At 36.6% G+C, this 25,541-nt stretch overlaps 1 protein-coding gene and 1 pseudogene across 1 annotated transcript; both read right to left on the bottom strand.

Moving 5' to 3' along the window:
• Positions 1-579: 579 nt before the first annotated feature.
• On the bottom strand, positions 580-7,525 carry LOC107899575 (BRASSINOSTEROID INSENSITIVE 1-associated receptor kinase 1-like). Its single transcript, NM_001326878.1, has 11 exons — positions 7,381-7,525; positions 6,335-6,467; positions 6,179-6,250; positions 5,411-5,554; positions 3,913-3,984; positions 3,745-3,816; positions 3,533-3,609; positions 2,962-3,090; positions 2,534-2,875; positions 1,786-2,180; positions 580-1,242 (listed from the first exon to the last, which is right to left on the bottom strand). Exons 1-11 carry the CDS (start codon positions 7,472-7,474, stop codon positions 910-912), a joined length of 1,863 nt encoding a protein of 620 aa, NP_001313807.1. The 5' UTR covers positions 7,475-7,525; the 3' UTR covers positions 580-909.
• Positions 7,526-11,731: 4,206 nt separating this feature from the next.
• LOC107899576 (uncharacterized) lies at positions 11,732-12,701 on the bottom strand (annotated as a pseudogene).
• Positions 12,702-25,541: the final 12,840 nt, after the last annotated feature.

Raw genomic sequence — 25,541 nt, 5'->3', positions numbered from 1 at the left:
TGGATGGTTCATTTACTGATGAAAGTTATTAACTAAATCCTTAAAATATTAATTCAATTGCCTTCAATTCCACTCCTCGGGTTTAGTGAGGCATTAGTAACTTATAAAGGAGATCAAAATGGAATTTTGGCTGTGAGCTTGTTCTATAAGTTCCTTTTCTCCCATATTAAGCTGACAATTTATCAAAATGTGATCTCATCTCAGGCCATATGCAGGTGTAGTCAGTCTAGGCCGTGCAGCACTTTCAATTATGGTGGTTTCCCTATTACAACGGCAAAGGCATACATTTTTTTTTCATCCATCTCCCAGAGGTATATATTTACTAGGTCTCCTCTGTTCTTAATGCCATTAGTATTTAAGCTTGGCGTGTGTTTCCCTGCTATTTAAACCGATTCTTTTATGCTTCTGAATCAATCAAATATTGGATCCTCACAAGCAGAGATGTTAACATTGATCTGTATATCCCTGTACAGATATCGTGTTAAATAGATACATCAGACTTTTTATAGACCCTATTGTAGATATTGAATTTTGTCCCAGTAAATAATATTAAGAAATGATGGGAGGAAAAAAAAGTTGTGTGGTGAATGGATTTTTACTGTTTTTATTCATGTAAACAGTCTTTACTAACGTTTTCAGTACACAAAAACATGGGGGGGTTTGTACTTTGTTTTTTTGCTAGCACACCTAATAATGTTTTCTTGACTCTTCAGTTGGCAAGGCAACCCTATAAAAGTTACAAAGCCAAGAGTAAACTCCGTACAAGTAAATATAGATTACAACAGGATCAATGGGGGGAGGGGGCGAAAAAAGGAACTATATGCACAAATGTGAACAATGAGGAGTCCAAAACAACAGAACAAAGTGTTGGAGAAGACCCTTTGTAATTGCATTTTTGCAGCGAGTGGGTCATCTAGGACCAGATAATTCATCTGGAGGGATGTGTGATGTTGAGTCGGCAATAATCCAATTAGCATTGGGTTGGTGGTGGCTGTAGTGGTGGGCTTGGTTGAACTCTTGACGAACCATTTCCTCTTTCTGCCACTCTTCCCATCTCTCAGCCAACCCGTCACCTTCCAGCATCCTAACCACTTCAGACATCTTCGGTCGTTCCATTGGGGTACCTTGAGTGCACAACAGAGCCACCTGGATTAGCTGCTCCACTTCTTCGTCTATGTAATTACCATTCAGATCTGAATCCACCAGCGTTTCCAACTTCCTTTCTTTTAGAAGTCCTTTTACCTGAAATTTCAGCATTGCCATCAACTTTACCAAAACAGAAACAAGAACCATTTGCACTTCGTATAATTACAGCCTAAACTCAGCTGTGGGACAAAAAAGTTCAATCTTTTATATGCATTTGGAAGGTCATCCCCCAAGACATGATTTCTTATCATACACAAAACTAATGATCAGAAAGGGTAAAGGAATCCCATTCATCTTGATTCCTAACAAGTTAAAAAGGAAAAGATTTTATCAGCCATATCAACAAATTTTAACAACTGTTTCTCTATATATGTGTATATATTCCTTTTTCCACCTTTATCTTCATCTTCATCTTGCAGGGAAAATGTTGTCAAGTTTCAAGTCTATTTTTCTGCTTTTGCGTTCACCTTACAGGGAAAAATAAAGTTAAGCCTTGGCACTATAATGGTGGTTCTGCTATATACTTAGTTTAATGTTTTCAGCCAACCAAGTGGAGCCAGAATTAAATAATTCCAACGCCAGACAAGAACGGAAAGAATCGAACTTTGAAGACATGCATAATAGGAAGATGGAACGTACCCAATCAAGCAACATGACATCATCATCATTTGCAAGCCGAGCAAGATCAAAAGCCCTCTGTCCTGTAATGAGTTCGAGAAGCATAACACCATAACCGAAAACATCAGTTTTCTCTGATGATTTTCCAGTTGATAGGTACTCGGGAGCTATATGACCAATTGTGCCACGAACAGCAGTTGTGACATGAGTATCTTTGTAGTCCATCAGTTTAGCAAGCCCAAAGTCACCGACAACTGCTTCAAATTCTTCATCCAACAATATGTTTGCAGCCTTCACATCACGGTGGATAATCTTAGGGTCACAATGATCATGCAAATATGCGAGCCCCCTTGCAGCTCCGAGTGCAATCCGTTTCCTTATAGCCCAATCAAGTGCTGGTTGAGACTCCGAACGCTCTAGAGAATGTAAAAATCAGATCAATATATGGTCCATTCTAACAAGTAGAGTGGATTGCATGAATTTCTCAAAATATTCCACTTGGATTTTATGACAACCCGCACTTAGCAAAATGTAAATTTATCAAACGAAAGACAATGTCTTAAAACAAGATTATAACATGTGATGGTATTTTAAATTTCATTTTGCAGTGAAGAAGCAAGAAAGCAGATATTGATAATTGAAGCTCTCACAGCTAAAGTAATTGAAGTTGGAAATAAACTGGTAACCAAAACAACACATAATAGAGAAGGCATTGGAGAAACAGGAAAGATACGACTAAAGAAATAAACAAGGAGACAACATCTTGTACCTCTTAAACAAGATGCAACACTACCATTAACCATAAAGGGGTAGACTAGCAGCCGTTCTGTAGGGGTCATGCAAAATCCACGAAGACGTAGTAGATTCCTATGGACAGCCATGCTTATCATTTCTACTTCTGTTTGGAACTGCAGCTCTCCACCTTGAGTACGCTCCTCTTTCAGTCTTTTTACTGCCACTAGAGAACCATCAGCTAAGCGACCTTTATAAACTTTACCAAAACCTCCTCTACCCAGGATGTTTTTGTTGCTAAAATTATCCGTTGCCACTTGCAGTTCACGCAAGGAAAACCTTTTAAGTTGCCCCAAATGAACTTCTGGGTCCTCCTCAGCTATAAAGGAAAAAAAAAAAAAAGAGTGAATGCATACACACAAAGGAATAATATTAATTAAAACTATAAGTTGAAAAATCTCTAACCAGGTACATCAAAGAAATGATCCGGTGCCTTCCTTTTTCGCCACAAAGCAAGCACAATTGCAGGGGCAGCAAACAGCAGGGCAGCACCAGCAGCAACCCCTCCAGCAATAGCACCAGTGGAACTAATACCTGCCAGCATGAAGAATATATATTATATACAGTCAGTACACCTGTATTAAGAATATTATAGTTATCAACATTTTCAGCTGGTACAAACACCAATTCAGCAGGCAACATTTAAATTGAGTGAACTTGTGGACTGGGGGATCAGACAATACTCTAGCTCAATAAGGAACCAAAACCCACTCTTAAGTCCCATCATCGTCAGATTTAGATCTGAAAAGGTTCCTTCTTAGAAACGATATAGATGCAAGAGAGTTCTAGATCAACAACAACAATTCTTTGTGTTACCGAGATGTGGTAACACCCAGTTGTCAATACAACAATTCCGAGGAATATCTCGAGAAATAATATATATATATAAGGAGGCCGTAAATTTAGGCACATTTTTTAGATTTGTTAGCAGTGATAAATAATAAGAATAAGAATAACAATAAATTCGAGAACAAACCTGATTGAGCTGGAGGTGTAGGTGGGATAGGAGGTGGTGGAGCAGGTGGAGGATTATTGAGTTTATTATTGGCAAAACTGTTAGACAGAAAGATGCACCAAATCGAGAGAAGGGCATGAGAGTATTAAATATGAATAATGGTAACAAGTAGGGGGGTCGGATCAGGAGTTAGGAGTTAAGAAGGTGGGAGCAAAATGAGAGAGCAGAGAAACCTGATAGGAGTGAATAGTGAAAAGGAACCATTAACTGGAACATCTCCTACTAGGCCATTGTTTGAAAGATCCCTGCACCACACATAATATAACATACAACTCCATTAAACCTATTCTAGACACTAAGCTTAAACAGCTAATGATGAGAAAAATTCTAACAACACTCACAGCACTTGCAGTGTGTCAATAGTAGTTAAGGACCTAGGAATTGTTCCTGCCAATGAGTTGTTGTTGAGACGCCTAATCCACAGAAAGTGAAAGCATCAATTAAGTTGCACAAGGGTAAGATGGATAGATATTTAACTGGTAAAAATCTTGCATAAAGGAACAGTTTAGCACCATATATACATATATATATTTTTGGGAAAAGAGGGGGGTGGGGGGGCGGGGATGTGTGCAAAAAAGGCTACTGCTCAGGGAAACCGTTTCAGAATGGTGCGATTGGTTCATCGCACTCAAAGCACCCCTAGTCCAGTGACTTTATGGACCAAAACCACGTGACGTAAAAAGCTTATGCTCCAGTTGCTAGTAATATGGAATTTGACCTTTATATGGATCTTAACAACCACACTCACATCAGGTGTAGGGTGGGCATCACACTCCTACCCAGTGTGATGCCCAGAGCAAAAAAGTCTACTGCTCAGGGAAATTGTTTCAATATGGTTCATCTCACTCAAAGCACCACTGGTCCAGTGACTTTTGTGGACTAAAACCATGTGATGTAAAAAGCTTATGCTCCAGTTGCTAGTAATGATGGACTTCGACCTTTATATGGATCTTAACTATCACACTCACATCTGATGTAGGATGGGCATCACACTCCCACCCACTCAACCAGAGTGTGGACATTAGATGTAGGTCTTTTAGATGGTATGAGAGCATGTGCTAACCTGATTTGAGCCTTCATACCGGGCATCACACTGTGCTAAGCAAAGGACATTGTCAATGGTAGTTCTAGGTGTTTATTCCCAATGTAATAATTTTAGGAATCCTAGTCCAATTATGATTAGCCAAGTCTATACCCATACACAATTATCCCTTCTTCAGATTTAGTAGAATTCCGTAAAGACACATGCTGATAAGTTCTTTGAGAACTCTAAAGTTGTGAAACTGTTAAGCAAAATCAAAAGATAAAAAGCAACATCATAATTTGTGATACCAATTATTATAATATAATTGGTCTCTATAGAAGCAGAATCACACATTTTGTCATCCAAATGAGTCATAATTTGCTTTTGACTCTAAACACACTTTTTGTTTTTTCATTTTTACAAGATAATAGAAAAAATACAAACCAAACAGACCTAAACGAATCCTTTATCCATATTGCTAAAATGTTCAGTGAGTTGGAGGGAAGGATTAACATATACGAAATAGCTTTCACTATCCCAATAGGCTTACCTCCTATCTACTCTCTCTGTATGACCCAACCTACTAATACCGACATTTAACATGCATAGGACGAGAAGGAAATTCTCATAACTACCTAAACTATAAATAAGCATACACATTTTTAATAATAAAACCATTTAAATGTCCAGTTTAGCTAGCAATATCCCAATGCATATAACCTTCCAACAATACTAAGCAAATATTTCTAAAAAGCAAGGGCACACAAAAAAAATTGATAAAATTAGCCACATGAAAATGTAAAATGAGTTCGTACAAGAAACGGAGTTTTTTAAGCTGGCCCAGAGTAGTCGGGATGTCTCCAGTTAATTTATTCAAGTAAAGATCCAAGCTCACCAATTCCGTCAAATTCCCCAGCTCGTCTGGGATCGTCCCAGATATGTTATTACTATAAAGCTCCCTGTTATTTAAAAAAAAAAAAATTCATTTAGTAATTCTTGGACAAAAAAGTTCAATCATAGCACATATCCAAGTAACTTTATACGGAACATGCAACTAAATCCAATGGAATACAAGCATCTTAAAGATTAAGATGGAAAAACAAATAAACAGAGAAAAAAAAAAGAGCATGGAAAATCAGTGCTTACAACCATGTCTACTTTTCCTAGGGTGGATGCATTGTTGTCAGGGCGCAGAACCAAGCACAAAGGTACAGCGCCAGATAAAGTTGTGACCTCAAAAATCTCAAGCAAGGTCCTTGCACCTTGAATAGGGGTTCTAAGATCTAGAGTGCACCTTGTGCCCTTGAGGAGTACTTGAAACTTTGAGTTTAAATCAGGCATTCTAGAAAGTTTTGTTTATTTGATTTTACACAGTTATGAATTTAAGAAAAATGATTCCAAATGAAAACTACCTCACGGGAAATTATCTAAAGGGAGTCCTAATCAATCGAGAATGTAATTAACTATTTGGCAATGCATGCAGGTACTCTGATTTTCCTTTATTTATTCATCTTTTTCCGCTTAAAATAATTACAATAATCTGGGGCAGCATGTATTCACCAAGTTCAATATCATCAACTTACAAATACTGCAAATTTGGAAGTGACCCGAGCTGTGGAACCAGTTGACCAGTGAGATTTGCATTCCCAAGATCACTAAATTCACAAAAGGGCAAACATTTAATATTGTGAAACTAGGAACTCAAATTACAACAATGACAGTAGCAAAAATAAACTTACACTCTTGTTACACTATTTTCACTATTACATGTAACATGAAACCATGTGCAAGGATTAACAAGGGTTGGGTCCCAACTTTGTAACACATTATTAGGGTCAACCATATTGGTCTTCAATGCATTCAAAGCATCACCTGTTTCATAAAAAACAAAGCAATGGATCATTGGAGGCTGCAAAACATCAACCAGTATATATATCTTCGGATAAAATATAGCTAATATAGGAACGTGAAGAACTTTCTTAATTACTGTAACTACTTGTGAATCAAAGAAGTGTGTTTCTCATATTTGTAACAGCGGGGGACTTCAAAAAGGAATTAGGGTAAAGAACATTTCAGAAAAACTCCAATGCAAATAAAGCCATATGATAAAACCAGTTTCCGGGGGAAGGGGGGGGGGAGCGCTAATTGTGTACAATTTGGTACTCATAAAACTTATTTCTACATTAATTACGTGATATTTTCATAAATATACATTCTTAATTTTCATATAATTACTTTTCCTTGTAGCATGAATATTATTATAAAAATATATGTTAAGTATTTATAGTTGCTAGTTTTCAATATTATTATATATACTTCAATTTTCTAGCTTAAGGCTTCTTGATCCCTAATTTTGATTCCTTGCTACCTCCCTGAAATATTGAGAAGGACAAAAACTTCAACATAACTTGTAAGGTCCAACACATGAAAACAAAATTCACAGTCGTCAGGCATCGGTGAAGACAATTAGACAAAGCATTGGTTTACTACACCAAACTGAGTATCAAAATCGAGAATCAGAATGTAAATTATATCCAAAAATTTCGAAGAAAAATCATTAAGAAGCGTGCAACTATGCCTACAGTCAAATCAATTAGTACACTGAAGCTAATTGAAATTTGAAACAAGCAGTCAACCTTATTCCACTAGTAAACCAATCAAATAGCTACTAAACTGAAAACCTTCTAATCTCGACCTATAAACAATAATTCCATTTTAAAAAAGTCGGAAAACAAAAATAAATGAATAAAAGAGGAAAAAAAGAGAGAAAATAGTGATAACAAACCTTCGGCATTTCCTGCAACTCTGAAAGCCAAATCAAACACGAAAATCAACCATAAACAAAAGGAAATCAATCGCTGCGTCATATTTTCCTTCATTTTTGCCTACTTTTGTTTTCAAAGAGCTAAATCCCCAAATTCATCATCAATCATCCACTTGACGAATCGCGGAAACATCAATTCAGTCTAAAACGAACATCACAAATCACACACATATCGGCCGTTGACCGAATCAACGAGCAAATAATTCAAAAAAGAAAAGAAAACAGCACGATACACTTCGAAAAAGACTCTTCTGTAATCTAAATCCAAAAGAGAGAATAGAAAATGCTCAAGATTCCAGCAAAATTCTTGATTCTATTTCTCTCACTTGACTTCTACAAGGTAATTATCCCTCTTTTTTTTTTTTTTGCAGTGTTTTGGGGCAAATTGAAGAGAAAGAGGGAGAGAGAGAAAATTATGTTGTGTTTGGTAAGGGGAAAGAAAAAGAAAGGAAGAATCGGAGTTATTTTTATTTTTTTCTTTTATTTTTCAACTATGAAAAATACTTTTTTAAAGAAAATTATGAAAAAAAAAATTTATAGTAGACTGGGTTTTTTCAAACATTTTTGTTTGGCTTAGTCAAAGTAGCATTAAGTCAGCAAAATGTGGTTTCAGGGAGAATTAAAAAAATTTACTAATTACGTTATTATTACACTATGATTAATATTATTATTAGAGATTTATTTGAGAGATATACAGCTTAATGAAATGAAAAAAAAAAAGGGAATTAAAAGGAAAAGCGGAAGCCGGTCAAAGACGCACGCTTCAAAACAACTGGTCCCCACTGTTTGTTCGTTTCTTTCCTTCTTTCCTTATATTTAAAATCTATGTTAATTTTGGTATATTATTGTATTTGCATGTTGTTTTTGATCGCCTAACTTGGGATGAAGAAAAAAAAAATAGGACTAATTGCACAAAGATTCAAATTTTAAATGTTTTAATTGAATTTTATCTATTAATCAGATTCAGTTTAATGTCAATTTAAATATTAAAATGTTAGTTAGTATTTAAAGTAAGGTACTACATAAATATAAATTTAGCTTTTAACAATTTTTTTGTCACTTTTATTTTAATTTTTTATCAATTAAATATTTAAATTTCAAATTTTAATCAATTTGTTTTTTGTTGAATGTAAAAGATGATTAAACTATTAAAATTTTAACAGTACTAACGGGCAGCTCGCATGATAATTTAAAAAGTTTAAATTATCGGTTTAATAAGTACAAACGTGTTTGAAATATGCTCTATATCAAATCTAAGATATTTAATGTCCAAACTCAATCCAACTAGCAAAACAACTTAATTAATATAATTTTACTATTTGATAACTTAATTATAATCATTTTAAATTGAAATATTAATTTGAAATTTATACCACAATTATGAACATTTAAGATATTTAACTCAAAAACTTTATAAAAGCTATGACTAAAATTTTTAAAATAATTATACAAACTAGAACTCCAATTGCATTCCCAAAAAAAAGTTGAATTCATTTATTATTTCAAACAATCAAGAAGATAATTAGCTGCAAATTAAATAAATTTCCATTTTTTTATGTTTACTCTCTGTCTCAATTACTTTTATTTAGCCAAACCTCAACCTCCCTCTTAAAACAAAACCTTAACCGTAGAGGTAAAGGCTCAATCGAGGCGAGATAAAACGTTTGAAAAAATTCGAGTTAGTTGAGTTGATAAATTTTATTTATTAATTAAATTCAATTTAATTTTTTTAAATAAATAGAATTCTAGTCAAGTCGAATCGAATATATTTGTTTAAGTTAATTTTTAAAAAAATCTAAAAATAATTATAAAAATTTTATTTTCCAAAATAATCATAATCAAGTGTATAATATGCTCAATAAAGACTTAAATGAAAGAGTTAAAAGATTGTCTCTTTGAATATCTTTTGCTTCAAATGAAATTAAGAAAATAAATAAATTCCATGAAGAGCACCTGTTGTATCTTTCTTTTATGTTAACTTGGTCATTGCATAAGAATATTATCATAAACCAACAAGTATATATTTGTTCTTTTCAAAGTCACCTAATGTAGTTAGTACAAAAGCATCCTAGGCTCTGAACTCATCATTACCACTAATTTCTTTAGGATTTGCATTTGAATAAAGAGCACAGTTTTGCTTTCACTCGGCAAACCAAAGTTTGAATCTGTTCATTCAACTCTGCAATTCAGAAAACTTAAGGTTATGTCTGGTTCACTGCAATGAGGTAGGACTGTAATTGAATAGAGTTGTAATTGAATAGAGCTGTAATCAGTAATTCAACTGTTTGGTTGAATAAAATGAAATAAAACTGTAATAGTATTCTTGTGTTTGGTCGAATGGAATAATGTTATAATAGCATAAGGAAAAAAACTAAAATGACCAGAATACCCTTAGTAGAATTTTTTGTAGGTAGATGACTATTGTTGTTGTTATTAAATTTTTTTGCGGCGTCATGAATCACATGGGGGAGGGTGTGGCCTGATAGTGTGGCGGCACCAAATCTGTATTAAAAACCCTCTTCCAAGTCCCCCAAAAAAATTTGTGATAAAATGTTAATTTGCATGACTTTTTTGTGTTTAATTCGGTTAATTTTTGAATTGATCCCTGTTAAATTAGTACTTTTATGTTTTAATATTGTCAGGGATGCAATTGAGACGCTAAGAGTAAAAAACGAGCAGAAAAGGACCAAATTAAAACACAATTAATAAAGTGAGGCCGAATAAAAAATGTGAAAAAGGCCAAGGACTCATTAGATTCTTTTGTCTTTGTAAAAGTCAAAAATAAAAAAAATCTAATTTTAATTTTTATTTATTTTTAATTATATGTTGAAGCAGTTAAAGCCAAAATTAATAAACATTATGTATATAAATAGGGCTTTAATGTACTTAGGAAAGATATATTTAATTTTACATTTTGATTTCAATTTGGAATTGAATAGAATTATTTTCTTTTCTCAAATTTGGTGCGTAACATTCTGTTATTTCATTTCCAATTCTTTGTTCTTTCAAAATTTGTCTAATTCCTTCTAAGTCCTTTTCTTTCCCAATTTCCACCATCTTTCGTACAAACCCAATCATAGCCAATCAAAGCATGATTATATTCATGCTTCACTAAATTCCATCTTAGCTTTAGGCCGGTATTCTTTCCGATCGGGAATTGTGAGATACATATCCACACTAAAAATCCTTCCAATCGGTATTCACATTTTTCCTAAGTATCGGGATTGATAACTCATCCCTTAAAGTTAACTCGATTTCAAGTCAAAAAGTGCACGTTGGGTTGAAGTCGTGTTTGTTGACAGTTGGAGAAACGAGTTGGTCGTGTTGTATTCGGATCTTCGAGAACAAATCAAGGAAAAAGTGATCGGGTTTAAACGACCCACGCTGTTGAGGCCGTTAATTCGAGTTGGGTTCTTTAGAGCGCAAGGCTGCCGGAATCTTGAATCGGGAACACATGTATCTCTGTTAGATAATCAGTAAGGGTTGGTTTGCAGGTCGTATTGGGACCAACTACGAGAGAAAGAATTGGTGGTTAAGACATTCTTAACTGCTATAACCAGCTTATTGTTTGGAGGAGAAAATTAACTTTCAAGGATCGATTCAAAAATCCAAAGTCTACTGAGTCTAGGGCTAAGGCTTATTATCTTTAATTACAAAATCCGAATTTAATTTCTAATTTATTTAATTATTTATTTATACTGTTTCAATTATTTAGTTTTTAAACATTTCAAACCTTCTCTGATTTATTTGTTTATTTTCCAACAGGTCTGTTTGGAGTCATGGGCACGACTATAGCCACGACTATTGACACGACAGAAATTCTGATCACAAGTTAAACACGAAAGTTGATTATAACACCAATCCCTGTGAACTTGACCCTACTACCACTCTTTAATACTATTTAGAGTTATTTTGTAGGAATTATTTTTATGGTTTCGACGCCCATCAATTTATTGTTGTTTATCAATTTCAAAAAAGAAAAAACAAAAACAAGAGAGAAAAATATTATTGTCATTCCTACTTGAGCTATTGCAATGTTTGGGCCATAATCACTCCTTTCATTGATTACTGGTTTGAGCTGTTGTGAAATTGTTTGGTTGATGATGACCTTTCTCGGCTTTGCATTTTTTGTCTTAATATTCTTCCCTATAATATATATTTTTTATGGAAAAAAAATAAACTAATCCTTCAATTTTATTTGGAACTGTAGTAATTTCAGTTAACTGTAGTAATCCTTCAAATAACCTTATTACGAAGATGCGAACATAAACATAAACATAAATCAGTGTACTCAAATAACCCTTAAAGTATTTCAAAAACATTAACCTAAATTTGTTTGAGGTATGAGGTACTCACTTTAACCAATGCAAAGTAAAGTAATAAAGCAAGCATAGGAGAAAACAATGTATAAGATAACACTTTCAACAACCAAACTACATGGCTAAGCCTTCTCGTTGTTGCTGCTCTTCTTCTCAGCGTTTTGCTTTGGAACAGGCTGAATTCTCTGATAAGGAGTCCTAGTCAATGTCTCTCCCCTCAAAGCAGCAACATACCGATCATTTGTATCCTCTTTCCGCTGGAGCTCCCCAAGGTATTCTACTAATCGCTCTTAGTTCACTTTCCCAATCATCTAATCAAAAAAAGGAAGGAAAGGGGGACACAAGATAAAATTATGAACCCTTAGTTTATGATGCTTCAACGAATCAGGTAGGCAATCATGATATAAATTATGCAAAACATTCAATTACTCGATGAATTAATAATGGGTGGAACTCAAGAATAAGGAGGATGCTTACGAGGGATTCGGGGCAGGCGTTTTCGCGTAGCCGAGCCTCCAACTGAGGGTTACGGAAGTTGGTAAGTTGCATGACACCGTAGCCAATGACACCCAGAACAACGCCGCAGAGGGTGGCAAAGGCCAAGAAGAACGGCTTCGAATCTCTTGTCCTCCTCACTAGCCACCGCCATGTCTCACTTTTTTCCCATAGTATTGACATTTTTAATAATTTCTGGATCACTCTATTCCTGTTTCATTAATTAGTAAAACCGATCACCCTAACAATTGAACCCTCCCTAATTCCAAAACAAATATATAGCCCTTTTTAACTGGGCTGAGAAAAGTTCTGTAGGGCGGTTGGCCTCTAAAAATCAACAATTTATTAATACCTTATTCCCACAGCAAGAAATCTTCTAACCCATTCCAATCGCACAACAGATGGTAAACTAAAGAAATCTTCTGAATGTTCTTCTATTGTGATAAGATGATCTGCAACAAGTGAGATATTAGAAGTTAATCACAAGTAGAATAGCCGGCAAAAGATATGTATCATGCCAAAAACATAACTTCATTATAATTTGCCTTTTCCCAGTAGCATATTGTAAAGGAAATAAGAATGCTCATTCATGGATAAGTGAATATGTGGGACGAGAACACCATAATTAGTTTCAAAATGAAATCAAGACTATCCAACAGATGCGACAATAGATAAAAACAAGAATTTTATCAACAAAAATGGAACGTGCTATGTCACATTGTTCATAAAAAAGATTTTGTCTTCTTATATTTAATAAATAAACAAACCATGGATAGAAAGTTTTAAGCATGCAAATATTTTATTTTTAGATCAAGCAAGCAATTATATTACGGGGACAAAACTCTGTACCTCGTGCTAATCAAATTGAAACTGGCTAACCATGCAAATAGCAAATTCATCCAAAGTTTCAAGCCCTAATTAATTACTGTAATAGAAAGAGCATTGAGGAATATTCAAAGTAAAAAAAAAACAAAAAACAGAAAGTATAAATTAGATTTAAAGGCTGTAAATAACGTAATGGTAATGGTGGTGGTCTCAAGCATCGGTTGATTCTATTCACTATTTTTCAGCAACAAAATACCAATCAAATTAATGAATAAGCATGCATGATCCAAGTCCAACATTGAATTTAATTAATGCTCAACTGCAAGTGTTAAAATATTGGGTATTTGAAGTTGAAAATCTTAGCAAGTACTTGAATACAAATTTTGGGTTTTATTTAATAAAAATTATTTTCTTCATTTCAAACATAAGGTAATTTATCAAATCTATAATTAAACTTCAAGAATTTCTTGATTGGACTGATTCAGATCCTAATAAACAAGTGTGCAGGCAATTCATGGTCATTTTTCATTCATGTCAAGCATACAAATAGCAACTAATACCCAAAGTTTCAAACCAGAATTAATTACTGTAATAGAAAGAATACTGAAACATTGCTGATAAAAGGGTATTATGAAATTATCTACTGTTGGAATATTCAAAGTCAAAAAAACTAAGAAAATTGAAGTATAAATTAAATTTGAAAGTTGGAAACTGCATGGTGATGGCGGTGGTTTAAAGCATCTGTTGATTCTACTATACCAATCAAATTAATGGATAAGCATGCATGATCCAAGTCTAATATTGAATTTAATTAATGCTTAAGCACAAGTTTTAAAATTTTGGGTATTTGAAGTTGAAAATCTTAGCAAGTAATTAAATGCAAATTCTGGGTTTTATTTAATTAAAATGAAAATTGTAAAAACACTCAGAGGAAAAATTCTGTTATATTGCTACTGCTTTAGTTTACAGCTTTATAAAGAGAAAAATAATCATTTTAAAGGAAATAAATCCTAATCCCTAAGAATCAGTAATTGATATCCTAATTTCCTAAGAATCAGTAACTGAGATTAGTTTCTATTTACAAGAGATCACAACAGATTTCTATCCTTAATTATAGGGATTCCAATACCATCAGATTTCTATCCTTAATTATAGGGATTCCAACACTCCCCCTCAAGTTGGAGTGTAGATGTTAATCAAACCCAGCTTGCTACTAAGTTCTTCAAACATGTTTCTGTTTAAACTTTTGGTTAACATGTCTGCAACTTGTTGTCTAGTAGGTAGGTAGATGATGCATACTTCTCCTGAGTGTACTTTTTCTTTTATAAAGTGACGATCTATTTCCACATGTTTGGTCCGATCATGATGCACAGGATTATGTGCTATGCTGACAGCAGCCTGGTTGTCACAGTACATCTTCATAGGTCTGGTAAAAGGCACTTTTAGTTCTCCCATAAGTCTTTGTATCCAAACTCCTTCGCATATACCATGAGATAGTGCTCGATACTCTGCCTCTGCACTGCTGCGTGCTACCACAGATTGTTTTTTGCTCCTCCACGTCACGAGATTACCCCAAACATAACTACAATAGCCGCTTGTAGAGCGTCTATCATTAACAGAACCTGCCCAGTCTGCATCAGTGTAGACTTCCACGCTTCGGTTGATAGTCTTCTTGAAGTACAGGCCTTTACCAGGAGTTCCTTTTAGGTATCTTAGTATTCTATATGCAGCTTCCAGGTGCTTCTCCCTCGGGGCATGCATATACTGGCTAATAACACTCACACTGAAGGCTATGTCTGGACGGGTGTGAGAGAGGTAGATGAGCCTTCCTACTAGACGTTGATATCTCCCCCTGTCGATTTCTTCTCCATCCTCATTAGTTCCCAATTTGAGGTTAAACTCCATAGGAGTTTCGGCTGGTTTGCTGCCCATCAAACCAACTTCCGACAATAGATCAAGAACATATTTCCTTTGGGAAATGAATATACCTTTTTTCGACCTTGCTACCTCCATACCAAGAAAATATTTAAGACTCCCCAAGTCTTTAAGTTCAAACTCTGTACCAAGAAATTCTTTCAATCTCAAAATTTCGCTCGAGTCATTTCCTGTTATTATTATATCGTCAACATAAACGATAAGGATGCAGCATTTACCCTCTTCCGAGTGCTTGTAGAACATGGTGTGGTCTGCCTGTCCTTGAATGTAATTTCTGCTAGTCATAGCTTTTGCAAATCGGCTGAACCACGCTCGTGGAGATTGTTTCAGCCCATACAAGGACTTCTTCAACTTACACACTTGGTCCTTGTTTTCTTCAAACCCTGGTGGGAAATCCATATACACCTCCTCATTTAATTCCCCGTTGAGAAAAGTATTTTTTACATCCAATTGAGTCAAGTGCCAATCAAGGTTGGCAGCAAGAGATAGCAAGACCCGAACGGTGTTTAGCTTGGCAACCGGTGCAAACGTCTCGTTGTAGTCGAGACCATAAGTTTGGGTGAATCCTTTAGCCACAAGTCGAGCTTTGTATCGGTCAATACGGCCATCGGGTTTAAATTTCGTAGTGAAAATCCATTTGCACCCTACGGTTTTTTTCCCTTTAGGCAGATCCGAGACTTCCCATGTTTCATTGTTTTTGAGGGCCTTCATTTCTTCCATCACGGCTTGTCTCCACTCAGCTGATTCAAGAGCCTCTTCTATATTTTTTGGAATTTTTATAGAATCAACATTAGTCACAAAAGCTTTGTAAGACTTAGATAAATTTCCATAGGATACAAACCGAGAAATAGGATGTTGAGTGCAGCTCCTTGTACCTTTTCGAACTGCAATTGGAAGATAGATGGATGGTGACGGAGGTGGGACTTCTGCTTCAGAACAGTCCTCGGTTTACTTCTGCATTCATGCAAACACCATTCACATATGTCTAATTAGGAGCATTTGTTTCATTTTGATCATGTCATCCTAATCATTAGGCATAATTAGGTTTATTATACAGGTCTTATCTCCCTGAGATTACAGTGGAACAGACCAAAGAATTTCAGATCTTATCTCCCTGAGATTACAGCGGAGCAGATCAAGGATAGTAATCCTATCTCCTTGAGATTACAATGGAGCGGATTAAAGGATCTTATCTCTCTGAAGTTACAGTAGAGAAGATCACATCAGGTCTTATCTCCCTGAGATTACAGTGGAACAGACCAAAGAATTTCAGATCTTATCTCCCTGAGATTACAGCGGAGCAGATCGAAGACACTATCCTATCTCCCTGAAGTTACAGTGGAGCGGATTAAAATAAGAGATCTTATCTCCCTGAGATTATAGCGGAGCAGATCGAAGACACTATCTTATCTCCCCGAAGTTACAGTGGAGCGGATTAAAGGATCTTATCTCTCTGAGGTTACAGCAGAGTAGATCGCATCAAGTCTTATTTCCCTTAAGATGCAGTGGAACAGACTGAAAACAATAAGGCGTGTCTCCCTAAAGTTGTAGCGGAGCGGACAGAAGATAGTGATCCTTATCATGTCTAATCTTATTCCCCTAAAGTTGTAGTGGAATAGATGGAAGCGAAGTCACAAACCTTGTCTCTCTGAAGTTGCAGTAAAGCAGGTTGGAGTCACGAAACTTATCCCCCTGAAGTTGTAGTGGGGCAAGTTGAAGATATGAGTCCGATCTCCCTGAAGTTGCAGTGGAGCGGGTCAAATGATGGACCTTACCCCCTGAAGTTACAACAGAATGGATTGAAGCCACAAGTCATATCTCTTCTTGAAATTGCAGAGGAGAGGATCGACGCAACAAGACAAAGTGGATTGAAATGAAGCTACCTGAAGAAGAAAAGCACCAAGAAGTCGAGACTCGACGAGACCGGGCGAAATTGGGCTTTCTTAGTCTTTGCTCTGTTATCGTTACACGACAACGAGCAAAGAGGGGCAGCTGTACAAGCCCAATCTGAACCCTTCCCAAACCCATTACAAAACAACCCACCAGCCCAAACCCAAGACCCAAAACAGACCCAAAGCCCAACTACTAGCCCAATAACCCAAACACTTTCAGAAAAACCTAACCCCTAACTCTAGCCGCCGCACCCATCACCTACCCTCTGCCACCGCCACCAACTCCGCCGATCACCTGCCCTTCTGACGTCGCTCTACCTGCTCCACCTGCAAGGAGAGAAACAAACACGCAAGGCAGAGGCAAAAACAAAAAATAATAGAAATAGATAAATAGGTATTGTAATCGGCTATATAAAGGGAGAAAAAGAAAATGTAAGGGGGTTTTCGGATTTTGGGTATCAAACAAGGAATTAACAACAATCAGTGAATAATAAGAAGATTAAAAAGCAAAAGAAAAGGTTGATTTCAAATTTTTTTTCTCAGATCTTGCGTTTTTTATTTACTGTCTTCTATTTTTTTTTTTTTTTTCTACAACTCTTTTAACGAAACAAAATAGGAATAGGGCGTTACCTGTGCTACATCGAAAGGGGAAGGACGAGCGGTCTCTCCTCGTTCTTCAAGTTTCGGACCTCCTTTTTCGGATTTAGCCCTTCGATTCGTGCTTAAGATGCACTTAACTTCGAAAAGGATGAAAAAAGATCCGATTTTGGAGACTCCGGCCACCATACGCGGCGGCGCTAGGGCGGAGAATCGCCGGAGGCCTAGTTCGGCCGATGACCAGCGCCGGGCCTGAAAGAATGAGAGAGAGACTCTCTCTCTCAGCTTTTTTTTTCTAAAAAATGAATCTGATTTGTTTTTTTTTAGTTTTTTTCTATTATTTATATTCAAAATGAAACGACGCCGTTTTAGCAAAGGGGATCCGCGCGTCGACCCGACCCGACCCGAAGGATCCGCGTGTTTTTAATTTTTGGGCTATTTACGCGCGCAGTCCCTCTGACTTGTGGCGTGTTTCAATTTGGTCCTATTTCGCTATTTCTTTGTTTTTAATTTGACCACAAATTTTTATTTCTGTTTCATTTTAGTCCCCTGAAGCGCCGCGTTTTGAGATTTTGGTCTATTTTCCATTTTGGTCCCTCTCCTTTCCGTGCGTGTTGCAATTTAGTCTTTTTAGTCCTTTTTTATTTCGAATCTACCCAGTATTTTTTATTTTACTTCGATTTAGTCCTCTTTTTAGTACTTTGCTATTATTATTATTATTATTATTATTATTATTATTATCATCTTTACTATTATTAGTATTGGTATTATTGTTGTTTCTTTTATATCTCCATTCATATTTACTTATGTATCTTTAAATATATATGTCTTATTATTATCATATAAGTGCTTGTATATATACATGTACATATTTTACATATAATTTGTTTAATATATATACGTATACTCATATTTCTTTTTTATATATATCTATATACATATACATATTTTTATTTTTATAAGTATATATATTTATATGTATGTATTTATATATTTTTGTATATCTTAATTTGCATAGACATATACATACATATTTTCAATATATTTTAAACATATATATATAAATTAACGTATTTATTTGTATACGCATGTATATTTTCATTATTTTTAAACTTTCATTTGTACATACATATTTTCATGTGCCTACTTTATATATGCATTTCATTATTTTCATATTCCATAATTTTATACACCTATATATATATGTACATATTTTTATATTTATGCATATTTTTTTCTTTTTTAAAATATACTTTATATATATATTGTAATTTATGAATACACACATATTTTATTTTTTGTCTATACATATAAATATATATAAATCCCTTTACATTTTAATTGTATTCAATATTTATTTATTTCACTTTCATTATTATTTTGAACGAATGTTTAATTTATTTGTTTATATACATTGTTATTTTATATGATTGTAGGTTTGACTTTTATTTATTTTATATTGTTGCTATTGCTCGTATCATTTTTACACTTTTGTATTCATTATGATTTTGTCATGTATAACAATGTAATTTGCTTTCACATTTTTTACTACGACTTCATGTTTTATTTCACTCGATAATAAAATTTGTTTAAAAAAATGATATTTTGTGTTTAGATTCGAGAGGATCGTACCCTAACTTACTGGGTTTTGATTTCCACAATAAATCTAAACACACTAATCTTTTCAAACTCAAGTTTTGAAACGATCTCGGGAATTAAGAAAAGATCGTGTCCTAACTTACTGGGCATGATCCCTTTCCTAAACCCGAGATAATAAAATATCTTTTAAATAAGTAAAATTCTGGCATTCATTCACGTATTGGGAATTTGAGACATTGTATTCTAACTTACTGGATATGATTCTCTTTCTCGAATAATGTGAAATATGCCCATTTTCCTGAAAATTTTCAACGTTTTAATACAAGGATCGTATTTTTTTAAATTCTTCTAAGTTTTCAATTTTCGACATTAAGACATTAAGTAATCAACTAAGGTACCAATTTTGGGCGTATCGAGGGTGCTAATCCTTCCTCGTGCGTAACCGACTCCCGAACCCGTTTTCTGAATTTCGCGGACCAAACTTGTTGTTTTAATAAAATCAAACCGTTTATTAAAAACGACCGCTTTTCGAGGTGATCCAATCACACCTTATAAAAAGGATTGGTGGCGACTCCTGTTTCATTTTTTTCAAAACCCAAGTCGACCCCGTTTTATCCAAAAAAAATGGTGTCAACAGCTTGGCGACTCCACTGGGGAGAATAAGTGAGTCGAGCCACGAGTTGATTATTTTTTGTCTTTTTATCGAAAATCAAAAACTTGGTTTAAATATACGATCCTTTCATCGCATTTCATTGCTTTTATTACAATTTTCATCGTTGTGGTTTATAATTGCTGTGTTAGTTTAAGTTTTTGTATCTTTCTGCACATTGCATTGCATGACCGTTGGTCACACCTTTTTAAGTGGAAGTGAGAAACTACGCCTTCGTGAGGTTTTCACCTCCGCATGGGATAGTGAATCGCTTCCGGGATACATCCGTACCTATGTCTTCGTGAGATTTTCATCTCCGCATGGCCATAGGGAAATGTATCCCTCTGAATCGAACTTGGTCCGTATGAGCCTATAATGGGTGAGGATCGAGGAATCTGCTGGTTCAGGTACCCTACTTTAGAGCCAAACCACATGTAATGAGCCATAGGAACTGACCTAAGTAGAGCTACTCCAAATTTTTAGTGCTTACCTAAATGAATGTTGTATTTATTGTCGCTTATTTTAAATCTTATTCTGTGTTTAATGCTAATTTACTTTGTTTGTGATTGCATGGCATCTTCATTCTAAAAGAGGTGTCGATTTGCGTTCAGTTTCTTGGTAGAAAGCTTACCATGGAAAAGGGGTTTGTTTTTAAAGTAGAGGATAATGCGGCTGTGCGAATATGGGCTGAAACGACACAACGGGAGAAAGGCGATAGTCTTACCGAAGGGTACGTGTCAGAATTGTGGGATTTTACCCGTATCAGTGTAATCCAGAATGACCTTCGAGAAATGAAAGAAGTCTGGGATTAATGGGATGTCGAGGCCAAGCAGCTGTTCTATTGTAACTACGGTGACCTACCTTATCTGCTTAGTGTCAAAGTGGACAAGTATTTATTCCGAGCCCTTGCTCAGTTTTGGAATCCTGCCTACAGTTGTTTCACTTTTGGGAAGGTAGATTTGACGCCTACTGTGGAGGAGTATACGACCTTGCTTCGGTGCCCAAAGATTCAAGTCGACAAGGCTTATTCCAGAGCTGCTTGTGTCCCTCCGTTGTTAAAGAAATTAATGAACATCACTGGGATGAGCGAGCAGTGGGTCACTGCCCGGATCCAACAGAAGGGCGACAGTAAATGTGTTCCTTGGAAAAGTTTGCGAGATTTGGTGCTTGTACATCCTGACTTAAAGAAAAGGGTCGATGTCTTCGCTTTAGGTATCTATGGACTAGTGGTTTTCCCCAAAGCTTTAGGACACATAGACGAGGCTGTATCTGATTTGTTTGATCGGCTTAGTAAAGGGGTGACACCGGTTCCGGCAATACTCGCTGAAACTTTTAGATCCCTGAATGCGTGTCGAAAAGCAGGGGAGGGAAGGTTTATTGGATGCGCGCAGCTCTTATTGGCATGGTTCCATAGCCACTTCTGGAAGGTCGAAAAGGTCTCCTATCGGGTATTCTCTGATAACTACTCCCCTCTAGGAGAATTGGTGGCCACGCCAAGACGGGATGATATTTCAGAAGAAAAATGGATAGAGATACTCCAGAATCTCCAGGATGAAGATATTGAATGGAGGGCTCCTTGGTTAATTCCTGATGAGATATTGTACCGATGTGGAGATTTTGACTGGGTTCCGCTGCTCGGGATATGGGGAGCTATCGGATATGCTCCTCTACTCGTATCAAGACAGTATAGATCACGACAATTCATACCAGCAACGCAGGGGTTGGCTTCTAGTGATTTTTCCTATAGGGAGGACAATTACAAGAAGAAGGTTCGAGAAATATCTAGTGCCTGGAACCAGACTCGTCGAATGAAGATCTTAGCCGCGGGTCCGATAATTACCCCCGAGTATGGTCAGTGGCGTGATCAAAGGATCAACGACAACATCCCGGCGTCAAATTCAGAAACTGCTCGATCTTTAGAGGAACACTTACAAGTTTTGCCTTCTGAGATAGAAATCATCAAACAAGAATTTGAAAAAAGGAGTTTAGAATTGGGGAAGAAGATAGAACAACTAGAGGAAGAAAAAATGCAGTTAGGACTGGATGTGGACATTCAAAGATTAGAGGCCAACAAATTGAGAAAAGGAAAGAACAAAGCAGAAGAAGATTTGGACAGCCTGAAGACAGATTACAAGAAGTTGCGTAGGTCGGTAAGAGCTGCTGGCTTGGGTAAAACGCCAGAACAATGGCGACAAGAAATTCAGGAGGAAAAGACGAAAGCTAGTCAATGGGAAAAGAAATTCCAGGATACTCGGGCTCGAGAAGTCGCCTTGGGAAAGAGTCTACTAGATTGCCAAGACGAGAAGACGGAGTTGAAGGTCCGGATAACTGAACTAGAAAGATCGCTTCACCAGTACTGTAATCGTAATGCTACGGTTGAATTAAGGGCGAGCTTAGACAAAATTGAAGAATTGAAGAGACAAATAGGAGGGCTAGAGAATGCATTGTAAAATAGTAAAATCCGGATAGAGCTTCTGGAAGAAAATAATGAGCAGTGGCAAAGACAATTCCGCCAGTCTCAAGAGCAGATTAGAAAAAGAGATTATATTATGGTAGAGGCGGTGACTCAAGTGCGCGAGGTAGCTGATCATCTGCAAACTCTAGCGGTTCAGGCTGATCTATTAAGTTTGAAGTATGAGTTAGAGTCCGACAGGGGCCGAGAGTTGGCTTGTCTTCTTGGAAATGTTAAGGCTTTGAGTGTAAGGGCAAAGCCATATATGTAGTCTATTTTATGTAAAGAAACTCTTTATCTAGTAAAGTTTTCTAATGAAGTTGAATGAGAATCAGTGCCTCTTTTTCTTTGCATTCTTTTCATGCATTGCATCACATCATATGCATTAATGACCATTAAAAAAACCTAATCGAATAAAATCATTTCAGTTAACCTGGAAAACCAACAAAGTTACGGTACCCGAGCTAAGACAAAAATTATGGACCAAAGGTTGGAGAAGCTAGAACGACTTCAAAAAGAAATGCAAGACCAGTTGCAGGCGCAAATGAAAGAGCAAATAGAAAAGATTCAGCGTGACATGGTGCAAAAGATGGAGGAGTCCCAAAATGATCTGGTGGCTAAGATGACGCAATTATTGAAGGGAGTAGATAAGGGTAAAGGTCCTGTGATTGTTAGTGAAGAAGAAAACAATGGTGAACCACTTTATCCTCCAGGTTTCACGCCTCCGCATGCGCAAGTACAGACTGAGCTGCATCCGCGGAGACCTTCTGTGTCGGTTAGGCCCCAGCAGTTCCAAGGCGATGCTTCAATCCCAATGAATTTTCAACCTGGAGCGGGCTTTAATCCCGGTGATAGCCCGAATAATATTGCTGTCCCAGATCTTGACGAGATGGTTGAAAAGGACAAGGCGAAGGAGGAATTTCCAAAACAATTTGAGGAGAAATGGAAATGGATAGAAGAGAAGTTTAGGGCAATAGAAAGCATCGAAAGCTATGGAATAGATGCAAAGGATCTGAGCTTGGTTCCGGACTTGCTGCTCCCTTACAAATTTAAGATGCCGGAATTTGAGAAATACAACGGGACTAGTTGCCCAGGATCCCATATTACTATGTTTTGTAGAAGAATGACGGGGCATATTAATAATGATCAATTATTAATACATTGCTTTCAGGAAAGTCTTACGGGAGCGGCGTCAAAGTGGTACAATCAGGTGAGCCGAGCTAAAATTGCTACTTGGAGGGATTTAGCACAGGCTTTCCTGAGACAATACAATCATGTCTCAGAAATGATGCCTGACAGGATAACTCTGCAAAATTTAGAGAAGAAATCGAGCGAAAGCTTCAGACAATATGCGCAGAGGTGGCGAGAGGTGGCGGTTCAGGTGCAACCACCGCTTTTGGAAAAAGAGATGACGACGCTTTTTATTAATACTTTGAAAGCCCCGTTCATCACTCACATGTTGGGAAGCGCTTCAAAAAATTTCTCGGATATAATCATGAATGGTGAAATGATTGAGCATGCCATTAAAAGTGGAAAAATAGATAGAGGAGAAAATAATAGGAGGGCACCCCTGAGGAAAAGAGAAAATGAAGTGAATAATGTGAATGCTTATGGTAGGTCAATTACCGTGAATCAACCAAAGAAAGTGGTTGCTAATCAACAGGGATCATCAAGACAAGAGTCGGGAGCTAGGCAAACTACTGAAAAGCCCCAATTCACGCCAATCCCGATGTCATACAAGGAGTTGTATCAGACTTTATTCGATGCACATGTTGTTGCTCCTCGATACTTGAGTCCTCTACAACCCCCGTATCCAAAATGGTATGATATGAACGCGCAATGTGATTATCATGCGGGAATTTCTGGGCACTCGATAGAAAATTGTACTGCCTTCAAGAAGGTAGTAGAAGGACTTATCAATTTAGGTGTCGTCAAACTTGACGACTCACCTAACGCAAAGAATCCGTTACCTAATCACGCGGATAAAGGGGTGAATATGGTTAGCGAAGGTACGGGAAAAGAAGCCAAGACTGACATTGCTGAAGTAAAAACTCCATTGAAACGGGTCTGGAAAGAAATGGTGAAAAGAGGTTTGGTTATTTCAGATTCTGAGAAAGGGCATGAGATGGGAAATTATTGTGAATTTCACCATAAAACAGGGCACGAAATCCAAGAATGTAAAGGATTTAAGGCTTTGGTTCAAAGCATGATGGATAACAAGGAAATGAGGTTTTACGAAGATGCGAAAGAAATGAGGAGCATATGCGCGACAGAGTTGGGAACAAAGGCTCCAAAATAGATCATCCTGTGGTCATTATCTCACGCCCTAAGGGTAATGAGGTTAGGGCTCAGGTAACACCGAAAATTGTAATCCAGAAACCATCAAATTTCTCTTATAGGGATAACAAAATGGTGCCGTGGAATTACGGGTGTAATGTGACCATTTTGGGAAAAGAAGCAGAAAGAAATCAGGAAACAGGTTCTTACACGCGCAATGGAAAAAGATATGACGCTCAAGCAGAGTCGTCCAGGGAAGAGAATTGGAAGAAAGAACAGAGGAAAGGGAAAGCAGTAGAAGTTGAACCATTGGTAAATGAACCAATAAAAGAAGAGGAGGCAAAGGAGTTTTTGAAGTTTTTGAAACACAGTGAATACAGTGTTGTGGAGCAACTGCACAAACAGCCAGCCCGCATTTCTGTATTAGCTTTACTCTTAAACTCAGAAGTACATCGGAATGCACTATTAAAGGTGCTAAACGAAACATATGTGGCTGACGATATTTCGGTAAACAAGCTGGATCGGCTGATCAACAATATTGGTGCTGACAATTTTATCTTCTTCAGTGATGATGAAATACCATCCGGAGGAAGAGGTTCTACTAAAGCCCTGCATGTTACCGTTCGGTGCAAAGGATACACACTCCCGGGGGCCTTGGTTGATAATGGATCTGCACTAAATGTATTGCCTTTGTCCACTCTTAGTCGATTACCAATAGACAGTTCGCACATGAAAGCATGCCAGCGCATAGTAAGAGCATTTGATGGAACAAAAAAGGAGGTTATGGGGAGAATTGAGGTACCATTAAGGATTGGCCCAGTCACTTATGAGGTGGATTTCTTGGTAATGGATATTAAACCCTCCTACAACTGTCTATTGGGGAGACCGTGGATACACTCAGCAGGGGCAGTACCTTCATCATTACATCAGAAGGTGAGTTGGTATCAGAGGATCGGTTGGTAACAATAGATGCAGAGGAGGATATTATCGCAATGATGACTAACGATGCACCTTATGTGGACATCAACGATGAGGCACTAGAATGTTCTTTTCGGTCGTTAGAATTTGTGAACGCGATGTTT

Source organism: Gossypium hirsutum, chromosome A03 (genome assembly GCF_007990345.1).
Source record: "Gossypium hirsutum isolate 1008001.06 chromosome A03, Gossypium_hirsutum_v2.1, whole genome shotgun sequence".
Classification (NCBI taxonomy): domain Eukaryota; kingdom Viridiplantae; phylum Streptophyta; class Magnoliopsida; order Malvales; family Malvaceae; genus Gossypium; species Gossypium hirsutum.
This window is presented reverse-complemented; position numbering and strand designations above follow the sequence as displayed.

Bases quoted from the DNA above. Each gene is read 5' to 3' on its own strand.
- LOC107899575 (NM_001326878.1), bottom strand. From the start codon at position 7,474: ATGAAGGAAAATATGACGCAGCGATTGATTTCCTTTTGTTTATGGTTG. The intron at 3,610-3,744 runs GTTTCTCTGCTC...TCTGTCTAACAG, and splicing joins TCACTATTCACTCCTATCAG to TTTTGCCAATAATAAACTCA. The intron at 2,876-2,961 runs GTTAGAGATTTT...TTTCCTTTATAG, and splicing joins TCATTTCTTTGATGTACCTG to CTGAGGAGGACCCAGAAGTT.